This window comes from Neopsephotus bourkii, unplaced genomic scaffold (genome assembly GCF_033783945.1).
Source record: "Neopsephotus bourkii isolate Nb327-2 ecotype Australia unplaced genomic scaffold, CSIRO-AGI_Nbou_v1 NB_772, whole genome shotgun sequence".
Taxonomy (NCBI): Eukaryota; Metazoa; Chordata; class Aves; order Psittaciformes; family Psittacidae; genus Neopsephotus; species Neopsephotus bourkii.
Genome location: NW_026901268.1, coordinates 167,572 through 180,233, shown reverse-complemented (window position 1 = coordinate 180,233; position 12,662 = coordinate 167,572). Strand labels below are relative to the sequence as shown.

Genomic DNA, 12,662 nt, shown 5'->3' with positions numbered 1-12,662 from the left:
GACTGCAGTTCTCTACCCTGAGTGACTGAGGCAGGGAGTTTGTCCCCAACCCTGCAAATCGCTTGGTTTTACAAATCTATTTGGAAACAATTTCCTACTCTTTGTATCAATGTAGTCTAGTCTGCTACCCCAGTTTCCTGCTGTAATGCAGCTATTGATTTACTTTTACTCTGAAACAATTACCCCCTTCAAAACTCCTGCAAGTATCTGAGGTACAGATTTCCCGATTCTTTTCTGTTGGGGTGATTAATGGTAGAAACACTAGATTTGAAAACAGGAGACTTCCTAAATCTTAAAGACATCTTAAAGATGTTAGATAAGCATTTTTAAGGTTCAGCAAACAGAGTGTGTTTTTCAGTGCAGACAACTGCAAACTCTGCTCCTTCACCTTTGCTCCCTATGCATCCTTATGGTTGCCTTTTTTTTTTTCTTTTTTTTTTTACTTGAAGGCAGTTACAAAGGTTTATTCAAGCTCTGAAATAAGTGATTTTTATTAAATTCAGCTGTAACTATAATCAACCAACTATGTAAACATATTACACTGAATTTTTTTTAAAAGCTGTCTTGGCAATGTGCATATTATGATAATGTGAATACCATTATTATTGCTAAATCATTTGATTATATTATTTATAAAGAAAAAAACACACCCCTTTTTTTCTTTTTTTTTAGGGATCAGATTTAGGTATCTAACTAAGGGAACAAAAGTTTTTATTTCATTATATTGTTATTAGCATATTGAATCAGGCCAAAGCCATGGAGAGCTGAGACCCAATAAACTCTTATAGCATTTTGACATGTATAATGTATCTGGAACCAAGGATGAGATAAAACTCCTTATTTTTATATTTCCCTTGTGCACATGAAGCATTTAGTTTAAAGAAAATTGAAAAAAATGTTATCTGTAAATATTAAGATAGAATATTTGTGACTTTTAATTAAATTCCTTAAATATGTTGAGATGCAGTGTGAGCAGAAGTAATTTAACTTAGAGCAACTAATAATTAAAAGGCAACCATGTATTCATTTCAAACCTGTATGGTCCATAGCAATTATTTTACCTTAGCAAAGTTTGGCTGATTCATTACTATTATTTATTAGCTGTGTAAGCTCACCATGGGCTATCTCCTGTTATGTATTCTGCTTGGTACACCCAGATGGGAAAAAGTCAAACTGAGCCTTAAGAAGCATTCACTACGATCAGTATTACAACATATCTTTTTTGTTCTCGTTCTTGGAGCAGTGTCTACAGCACACTTACTTCCAGATCTTGCCACCAGTTCACTAGGTGAGCAGGGGGGAGAAGGCAGTTTACCCATTTTAAGAGCTGCCAACTGAAGGACTTACATAGCCTTTTAATAACAATCATTGTTGTCAAGACCACTGTTTCTAACTAGGCAAATAGTTCAACTTAATGCCTAAACAAAAGCTCGCTCTTTCAATGAAACCGTATCAACAGAAGGGGTATTACAGGCATATCTGAAGAAAAATAGCCTACTGCCTTAGTATTTTTTCACTTTAAAAAGCAGACAATGCTATCAATTAATCTAAAATTTGCTTTGAACTTTGTATTTATTCAAACTTTTAATTAGAATGAAACTTAATGTATTGTGCAGTTTTGGGTCATGTTTTGAAGCCAAAAGAACTGGTTAGAAATGTGCCTACTAAGCTAAATCCTCCAGTTCTGTTCAGGTCTGTTGAAATTTTTTAAAATAAAGTGTCCAGCAGGCTTGGAATTAGTATTTCCAGATTAATGTAAATTCATTGCACGTTTCATTTGGGTTTAAATGTGGCTTTGGAGCTTTAACAGAAATGCTCCTGCAATATTAAAATATGGAGGACATCTAGACTCAGAGTATTATTTCACTAATAAAATCCTTTCAATCAAAAAATCCATCAGCCCAACATCTGGTCTCCATAAAGATACATTGGCTGTTGTTGGGCTACGTCTTTCTGGCTTCAGAACAAAAAGATGTTAAACATTCATTTCTGGAGTCTCTTTTGTACTGTCAGGGGAAAAGGAAGGATGATGATTAGTACTGTGTATAGTGGGGTGATTTATTTAAAATTAGAGAAGTATATCCAGTGTTTAAGACTGGAGTTAACACAAATTACAGTAGAATTGTTTACCAGCTTCTCAGACTATTCTTTTGGATGTGCTAAATATTTTAAGTTCTTTTTCAGGCCTATAATGTTATGAGGGCTTTTTTTTTTTTTTCCTGATAGCTATTTTAATGTATCTGAAGACTGTACCTAACAAGCTATTTATATGATCAGTGTGACCTTTTTTTGTAATTGTACAGGTAACTTTCAGTCTCCATGATGATCCTTGTAGTTTGGGGATGCACATACTTTAAGGTAAACTTCTTCATGCTGTTGACGTTAATAGTTAAGAGCTTAGACAAATATTTAGCATTCATTTAAATTAGTATGATGCCTGATGAGCAAATCACTGTATTTTTAGTAATTACGAACCAATGTTTGTCGCAAAGGTTGTTATGTAGGGACTAAAATGTCTAATATTTTATGATACTGCATTTTCAGCTGTTTCACAGCACATTTATTCAGAAAACACTAGAAATTAATGAGAATGCATATGCATGTCAGCATGCAGTGATTTTCAATTTTGTTACCTGTTTTGAGAGACAAGAGCAATAGTAAGCAGCAGCTTCTGAAATGTTGATTTAGAAAGATTGATTTGATTCAGAAGACATACCAATGTCTCACAGTATTCTCTAGCCTCTTTATATTGAAGAAGTCCACTGCTAAGGAGTGTTACTTAAACATGTACACAAAGGTTCCACATTAAATGTCTTGATTTATTTTTTTTTTTTACAGGGAAGCCTTTTTACTTCTGTTTATGTATGCATTTAATCGTTGAATACTGATTAACAGTTTGTCTTTTAAATTTTCTGATTTATGTAAATGAATTAAAAAATTACATACAAATACAGTCGACCAAGTACATATTTACCATATCCAGGTTCATCCTTTTCAATGTTTTCTCTTTTCTCGTCTAGTAGCATAAAAATAGAGTATGCAGTCTTTGTGTTTCCATAAATGTAATTCAGAATTCCACAAATGTAGGGAAAAATGTACAAACCCCAAATAATAAAGTATTATACACTCTCCTTATTATAGTGAGATAAGATCAACAGTGGATTTCAGTTCCCCAGAAAAGAAAATTAGCATGATTTCTATTACTTTCATGATCTTAAATAGTCTCACAGACTATATCTCACTGCCAAACCTGAGCTTGAAGAGTACCAAAAAAAACCCCAAACCCCAAAACCCCGAAACCCCCAAAAAAGTATAATTGATATCAGTATAAAAATAGAGGGAAAACTGCTGATTTCTTATGAAGTTGCCTTTTCTTTATAAGTCATATGAAATTAAGCTTTCTTTATATTTTATTATGTAGTCCTCATTCATTTCCCCAGTACTTAAAAGCCCTTTCTAGCTTTGAGTTTTTAGTTGATGTTCAGGACAAGATTGCCAGATTCACTTGCTGCTCTTGGGCTCTGCTCTTGAACAGCTCTGAGTTAACACTGCTGCCCTTAGAAATATACATTGTACTTGTTATTTCAAATACACGGGTTGATTTGCTGCTTCTACAGTTTTGGTGACTGCATCATTATGGACAAGAGAGAAGGGAGCAAAGGAAAGACATGTCTGATAACTCAAGGTGAGACCTATTTTTTAGTGTGGAGTCTGAGTTGCAGTTTGTCTTTTAGCCTGGGTTTTGAGCTACTTGTAAAATCATTGCACTCCCTTACCAGAGTTAAGACAAGTATCATCTCTCTGTATCTTAATGTGACATATATTGCTAAGTATGTGATGCTGTATTTCAGTGGAAGTGTAAATAAATTCTGTTACCATTCATAAAGACTGCTGTCTTACTTCAGCTAGTATTTTCACAACAGCTATTTTGTTGTTACAAATATAGTTTGCTTTTCTAGAAAAGGGTTTGTTTGGTTGGGGGTTTTACTTTAATTTCTTAAAGTTTCTGTTTATCATAATTTTATCCGGGTTCTTGTGTGTGTGGCAGGAACTATAATTTTACATTTCTTCATGGTATGAATACCTGCCGTATACCTGCCTTCATATCTCTCTCTGATCTTAAGCAGTGTCTCCAGCAGACTTCATAGACAGGATACAGAGAGGAATTACCATGGTTGTTATGTTCTTGAAGAAGAACACAGAGCATCTTACTGCCTTGTCTGTTTACTTTTGTACTTTTTCTTGGGAAAGAAGCCTTTTTCTTTTCATATTTTGAATGTGAGCTTCTCAGTTTGCTTTCTCTGAAATGCTAAGTCAGAATGATGAGCTTTCATGGCCTTGTTAGATTCCCAAGAGTACATCATATTATTAAATTTCCATTTATATGTTTACATCCAGCCTAGCTTGGTGCTCAGTATAGTTCCAAATGTCAGAGTGGAGTTTAGTTAAGTCTGTCACTGAAAATGATGTATTTCTAGATTCATTTATTTTACAGAAGGTAAGGTTGAATCAGCAACTGTATAATATTCTCCAGAAGGTAATACTGGTTTGCTGAGGTTCCTGAAGTATTTGTTAACAAAAACTTTCTTTGGCAGCAACAACTGCATGAGTTTTTGGTTGGGGGGGGGGGGGGGGGTTTATTTATTTACTGAGTTAGGATGTATGTAAGTTTGCTTAGAGTGGTGCTGATTTTTTAGATGCCCTAACACTTACAGGCTGCACACTAACCTTGCCCTTTTCTGGTGCTTCAGGGTGAGTGTCTGAGCTGTCTGAGATGCTATTGTAAAAGGCATCTCCTGAAAGCTGAGTTTTGAATCTGCCTGGAAGTGTGTATTAACTCAAATATCGCATTCATCCCCAATGCTGTGCTAGAATATCTTAGCATAAATAGACATGATTATTTATTAATAAAGCTTCAGCTATGAAGATGCTGCTGGGTACACTGTATAACTTCTATTACAAGTTCCTAGTTGTGGCAGAAGAACTCCTTAATCTAGTCAGCTATGTGAGTCTTCATCTCCTTATGTAAGGTTATTCTTTGTTCTATAGACATTTATCATGTATTTGAGTAAAAAGCAAACAATGTGAAGACTGAGGCGGCTTGCATAGCTGTGGCTTTACGAGTCCATGAAGCACTTAGTCTTTAAAAGCGTCTGTTTTTTTTCCAAGCTGAAAGAGGAGTAGGTGGTATATCATATAATGAAGGTGGGAAACTGCAGGATATTCTGGATGCTGAAAGCTTATATGGGTTCAAGCAAAAATAGGCATGTTCATGGTAGATTAATATGTCAAGATCTACTTAATGCAAAGTCTGATGAGTCCTTGAGTTAGAAATCATTTGAGGCTGGGATAAGGTTCTACAGTAATATTTCTGCATGACTTATCTATTCTTGTCTTTTTGCCTGGGCACCTGCTTTTTGTAATTTTTTACAATATTGTTCTAAGTAGGCCATTTGTGTCTCCTAGTATAGCCCTTCTTCTGTTTTCTTTTTGCAATTTTTTGGCTCACACAACTTTGTAAATATATTCCTAGTCTAAATTAGATTCCATTTCTCCTTGCCGTGGAAGGGACAAAGGAGGGGAGGGGAATGTAGTGACTTTAGCTGTGGGACATGCAAAAGATATAACCCTCCTGTGGGGAGGGACTTAATTTCGTGTCCTCTCTAGAGTGTGGAGTTTTGACTTCCACATATACTCTTTGCTGAGCTTTTAGCCATTTATATTTATTTCTTTGTTTTCATTTTTACTTCTTTGGTGGATACTACTTGTAGCATTTATTTAGCAGAAAATTAACATGAAAATTATTTAATAAATTAAGCACAAATATCAGATTTAACCACAGATAATAGTTTTCCTTTTGGCATAATTTTATTCTCATTCTTTAGTTTTCTGTGTCCAATCCAAACGTGAAAGCTCTTGAAGTAGAGAAAAATGTGTTATTTTGCTTGTCTGTAAAACATCTCAAATATCTATAGCATTCTCTAAAGGTCTGGATTTTGCTGGTAAGAGGGAAGTATCTCTGATTACCTAGCAAATAATAAACAAGCAAACAAACATGTGAAAGCTTCACACATTTTCGTAAGACTAGGGTGATGCTATAAGAAGAGATTTGATTTGTTATTTAGATTCCAAAAGAATATATTTTGGGTGTGTACATGTGTTAACAGACTTTGAATAATTACTTGGTTTAGCTAGAGAAATCCAACTCTATCACCACTGCTCACCTAATACTGTTGTCCAGTAATGACCCAGAAAGGAGGCAGGAATGAGCTGATATCCTGATTCATGCAGGAATGTCACACCGGATCCTACAGAGTTTGAAGCCTCATGATATTGCTGGCAGGAGAGAAGTAGGCATCTGTGCAAAGCTCAAATCCAGTTAATGGCTAAATAGCTCCTCAGGCTATAAAAGGATGTCTCCCCCATGCCTGTGCATGTGAATCAAGTCCTGTTATATTCTGGAACTGAAAAATGGACAGATTCTGTACAACTGGAGCAGTGTTCTTGTTTCTTAATATTCTCTCTCTTACATAGCATTTCCATATTGTGAAATTGAAACTATTTTTTTAAACCCGCATTTAATTTATTTTTTTTTTTCCTAAACTACATCAGTTTCCCTGTGTTAGTCACCAGTTCTCTGTTATAACAGTAAACAAAATCAAAACTGGTGGTGGGAATGAATCTGGACAAATAAACTTAATATGTCAGAGCCATTTCATGCTGGTTTTATGTTTTACAAAGGAGTGAGTGACAAAAAATTCTGATGTGTACTACACATTTCCCAAAGGGCAAGAGATAAACTCTGTAATCATTTAAATTCAAGGACAGTTAATAAAAGGCTTTCCTGTTACTCTTAGAACATTTTTGCACTGTCTGAAGGACAGTTTGAATGGATGCTAATTTTCTCACCACCAAGGCCTGCTGCCATTTTATGACACGCGTGTTACGTAATTATAGCTGCATCTTCTCAGAACCACTGGAATATCACCGTCAGTCTATCCTTTCAAAATAAAGTGTTGTGTTGTTTCTCTAGAATTACATCGTATGGAGTATGTCTATTTTGTGCAATGTGGAACAAGGACGATTTTTGTTGTACATGAGGCCTAAAGCAAAGAAGCCATCATTTGTGAGTGGTTCTGCAAAAAAAAAAAAAAAAAAGACAGAAAGTGATGAGAATTCTTTCCATGGCTTAAAAAAAAAAAACATTAAAATGCAGTTTTGTTATTTTATTTTCTTCTTTATTGGAATTTTGTATTGGAAATTGTGAGTGAATTTTATTAATGTAAGGAGGAATTACTATATTATTTGGATGATCTCCATTGGATTTATCCATAGCAAATTGTACAATAACCATATCAGTGGGCCATGGCTGTCTTTTTTTCTCACTTGTGCTATGTTAATATCTGAGGCCTTGTATGAAGGGGCATTCATGGTAGAAAATTAAGAAAAATTAAAAGTAGATTTTGTGGCAATAAACCAATTGCAAAAGAAACTATTTTTTATTCTTGGCATTTTAATATAGCTCTTATTAAACAGTGTGAATCAACCGAATATTATCACCTAGTATTATCTAATACTGTAACATACACCAACGTACTGACATTTGTACAAGCTATCCGGTGCTCCTATGTAGAGAGTATCCTTACAGATATGTTTCCCTTCTCTCTTGCCTGGAGCTGTTTAATGGCACTTTTTTTGTTTCCTTGCATGCCAAGGAGTTTCTTTGGGTTATGATGCATCAATACGTTCTATACTTACTATAGTTCATTAAAAGATTATATATTGATTCCAGGAGAGGCATCAATAGTATATATAGGCCGTATGTAGGCAGACCCTAATATTTAAACAAATCCACATAAAACTTGCAGAGGGGTGCTTGAATTTCAGGCTTATTGCCCAGAACATGAGTGTCTTTTCTTTGTTCCTTTAGATTCACTGTTTCATTTTGAGAAGTTCTTGCTACCTTGGTTTGCCATAACAACCTTACTTTACTTGATAAAGTAAGGTGATATTGTGCATTCTTTCTCCTATAAGCTCTTGTTCTTGCTATGAATTTTGTATTGTCTTAGTAAAGATGTGATTTATCTGCCAAGAATATTTGCAAGATTACTTGTACTCTACCCTGGAGATGTTTGGGATCTGGTAGTTACCACAGTTCAACCGTACCTTTCAACTTCTAGACTAATAATTAAAATGGTGATTATTTGGAGGAATTAATATCTGTCATTTAAGGGTATAATTTTTCTTTATCAGAGAAAAATCAAAATGCTCAAATAGAAACTGAAATGCAACATAATACTGGGCTTTGAATAGTGAATAAATAAGTAGTTGTTTTGGTCTTGCATAGAAAAAGTATTGTAGGTTTTTTTTCAAAGATGTTTGAAAGCTCTCTTTCTGAATCATGGTTATCTGCAACATTTGCTGGTTTTGGGAGAAGGAAGGCACTAAACTGGATTTTTGAATATGAGTTTTTGTGAATTTTAGATTACACAACTCTTACTATAGTATGAGTAGTGAAAGCTAAAGTACTTTTTAGTTCTGTGGTGATTTTGCTTATGTTTTACCACATAAGTGAGTTACTAGTTTGACTGAATAGAGTTGCTGCCTTCAGTAAGTAATTTCACTTTTTTTTTTCAGTTAACATATGGCTTATACTCCTCAAAAAACAGCTTTCTTAGAAATCAGTAGTATTAGGATCAAATTATTGAAAGCAGGAAGTAGAAATGAAAGTCTTGGAAGGGCAATGATTAACTCAAGTATACAACTGGAGGCATCTAGGTTCATTTCAGATCTACTCAGGTAACCAGCCCGTCCAGTTCTCCCTCCAGAATGTCACAGATCTCCCATAAGAACCCTAAGCAATGGCACAAGGTTTTTATTCATGCACCAAAGTTAGCTTTCAGCTACTGATTACTTTATGTATGTCCCTGTGAGGACATAAAGGATAAAAATCGCTTTTTGAATGTATGATTACTTCCTATGGTGTGTATAGTGTTCAATAGGTACTGAGTGAAATGCAGTTTTCAGGAAGGGCTTGTGATTTTGCACTGCAAATTTTTGCTACCCAGTAAAGCCACTGTGGTTGCATATCCTATAAAGAACTGAGTAGAAAAAGGAGTCTGAAAGACTAGCAGAGATCTAACATTGTAGAAACTACAAATGGGAATATAGGAGGTAGAGGAAATCTTGATATAAAGTGCATGAGTTGGTAAATGCTTGTGATTTTGAAAACCAAGCTACTTTTTCTCTTGCAGCAAGTGATATTTCAGGATTTTGCAAAGGGAGGTAATGCAGCCTAATGCAAGAGAGAAGTTTCTTCTCAATACCATATTTATGATAAAAATTTGTACAGAAAGAGTGTACCAAACAAAATTGTAGGTGTATAAAATAACCTATACAGAGATGTATATTTAAATACAGACTGTGTGAAAGGTGAGAGCTAAAAGGTACTCTGCAAAAGATTTGGATTCAGAAGCTGTCATGTAGAAGCTAAGGTTAAATAATTCAGTCTCTTCCTGGACTGGAAGGCAAAGCATAATACTGAAGGATTACAGTTCACTTACAATGATATTGCCAAGTAAACCCTAGAGGAAAAGAAATGGAATTTCATTGCAAAGTTTTTAACATTATTTTGTATTCAGGTGATGAACTAGCGAAGTATCCAGCCCCATTCATATTTTTAGTTTTGTCATTATTTTATTATGTTGGCAAGAAAAAAGAAACAATGGTCAGAAAAAATGTGGCTGCTTCTGTTCCAAGAAGGACCAAACTGATAGTGGAGTGTGCTTTTGTTTTCCTGTGCCTTTCATGGGCAAGCTTTCCTCACCATCTTTTCTCTGGCTGTTGTGCAGGTGGTTGACCAGATTGACACGCTGACGTCTGACCTGCAGCTGGAGGATGAGATGACAGACAGTTCCAAAACGGACACGCTCAACAGCAGCTCCAGCAGCACAACAGCTTCTAGCTTGGAGAAAGTCAAGTTGCGGGGCAGCACACCACTCATCAAGCCTCCTGCACACCCCTCTGCTATCCTTACCGTTCTGAGGAAGCCAAATCCACCTCCTCCTCCACCACGACTGACACCCGTTAAGTGTGACAAGCCTCCCAGGCTGCCTCCTTCGGCCAACCCTGTCAAGACTAATGGCACCCTGCTGCGAAATGGGGGCTTGCCAGTTGGGGCCAACCGCATCCCAAATGGAGATATATGCTGTACACCAGCCAGTAATTTGGAGAAAGTTGCAATGCAGCCTCTGATGCACAGACCTGAGAAAGAGCGATGTCCTCAGCCTGGAGCAAGGGATCGGGTACGATTTAGTGAAAAAGTGCAGTACCACGGCTATTGCCCTGATTGTGATGTTCGGTATAACATTAAAAACAGGGAGGTGCACTTGCACAGTGACCCTGCGCGTGCTATGGGAAAGCTGCCGCACCAGTGCCCTCCTCTGCCACCTCCACCACCTCCACCGCCTGCATTTCCTCTGGAAAATGGAGGATTGGGGTTAAGTCCCAGTAATAGCTTCCCTCCTCCAAGACCTGCAACTGTGCCTCCACAAAGTGCACCAAAACCCCAGAAAACCATCCTGAGGAAATCAACTACAACAACAGTGTGATGTATGCCACTTGAAACAACTCTCTCTTTTCCTATATATAAACATAAATAGGTAATGAGCACTTTCTACTTGAGCAATAAAACGACCCGAGTGAAGTGGCATAAAAATCACATGGTAAGTACAGAGGAATACTTGTTGATCTTGTACTCACAAAAAAAAGTTGTTATGGCAAAGGGTGCTGAAAAAAATATTTATGCTTTAAATTATAGGTTGCGAACCTGTATTTCAGTAATTTAAAAGACAGTGAAAAGAAAGTTCAGTTTGAAAATACTGAGTGATGGTTCATCATAGATTTCAATCTGACATAAGAGAGTAACCGTTGCTCCTGGGTTAGGGGGAAACTTCCTGTTTCTAACAAGTAACTTTTCAAATGTGATTTGATGAAGCAAATTGGAGTACCAGATAACAAGTTTTGACTGAATTCTAGCAAATGCATTTTTTCTTTGCCTGACTGCTTGATCTAAAGCATTGTGTGTGGAGCAGTGCAATAAGGAGGTAATCCTTGGACTTTCAGGCAGCTCGATCTTTAATGGGAAGTAAATAAATTGACAGGTATATTGACATGGCTTTGAAAAACTGACTTATCTTGCATTTTGTTTCTCATCCGCTCAGTTATGCCACAGCCAAAGTGAAGTACAGAGTTTTCAGATCAACAGGGGCAGTCCAATTAGGTTCCCTCCTCTCCCATTTCCATTGCTCCATCTTCAAAATGGTAGTAATATTTTATTTTGCATGCAATGGCGATAGATTAAACCAACAAAGCTCAGTCTTAAATTTTTCACAAGGCTTTTGTCTGGTGCCTATATATTTTTTGAAGGCAAAGAAAATTTTGCTTAAGGCCTTTCAGAGACATCAGTTTAATTTATGTAAAGAGCTTTGAAGTTGAAAAGCTCTGTAAAATTACGAAGCATTAACATGCAAAACAAGATATTTTGCATGTTATCACATTTTGATGGTGAACCCAATTAATATTCTTAGTACTTGAAAAAAGGCCTCAGTGTTTTTAATTATTTTATGAAAGAACATTCTTTTATTCTCACAAAGAGAATTGTTGGGACCTAAAGTTAAAAATCATCCGATCAGTGATGAAAATCTGATAGTAAATCTGTTATTTTCAAAAGTTGTGCCAGATTAATCTCAAATGGCCAACAGCAAATGCTATATAAAATATGTGTTTTTCAGCTAAAATATAAAATGTACTGTATGGCAGAATGGATAAAGCAGATTTTTAATGTAAATTTCAGTTTACGTGCAATAATACATATTAAACTGGAAACCAATCTTTCAGCCATTTCATTGCATACACATTATAGTACATTTATAGTATTTAATCTGACTGAAGCAGCAGCATCAGCATTGATTTTTACTCACTCAGCATGCTGCAGCTCAGAGCATGCAAACTGTTCAGACCCATCTTTGGTAGCAGTACATTGTGATGGTTTTTAAATTGGAAAAACTAGTAGGGAATTTATCTCACTGGCCTGTTTTGTGGTGGAGAAAAGCCAAAGAGAGCAAGTTTCTCAGTCATAGTTTTGACAAAATATCTTTAGTAGTCTTGGGATGGATCCGGAGAGCACATGCAAGTTAGCTTTCATGCCTCATCTCAAATGATTTGACACATGGCTAGCTCATGTTGGTCGAAGATCTCTCTTTGTAGCTAAGACTGGAGCTGCTGGAATAAATGGACTTGATCAGGTATCCTGCTGCAGCAGAGTTGTCACCAGTCCATTGCACAGTATATGTCGACCTGTGCAAGTCTCCTACTGTTCTCTGTTTTTTCATATTTATTCATGTATAGCAAAGTCCCCATGTTCCTAAATCCTTGAGGGTTTTGTTAAGAAGTTGCACCTTGCACTGTATCCATCAGCTGGGTTGCAATATTTCATCAGCGTAAGCAGGTGGGACAACATTTAGGTTGCCCAGTGGTTTGTGATGCTGAATGTGTTAAAATTTTGGGGCAGTTTTCTTGCTGTTGAGATAATCAGTCTCCTGTCAGGTTATAAAAATGAGGTAAAAATCTCTCATGCAGGTATGACCAAGAGGAACCTTGAA

The 12,662-nt window shown here is 36.2% G+C and overlaps 1 protein-coding gene across 3 annotated transcripts in view; it reads left to right on the top strand.

Annotated features, from left to right (window-relative positions):
- Positions 1-12,662, top strand: part of PRR16 (proline rich 16) — a 146,424-nt gene that overhangs the window by 92,046 nt on the left and 41,716 nt on the right. For all 3 annotated transcript variants that reach the window (XM_061355079.1, XM_061355081.1, XM_061355080.1), the window contains exon 2: positions 9,852-10,724. In XM_061355079.1, coding sequence (XP_061211063.1) covers positions 9,852-10,610 — 759 coding nt within the window. In that variant the 3' untranslated portion in view covers positions 10,611-10,724. The remainder of the gene's footprint in view (positions 1-9,851; positions 10,725-12,662) is intronic.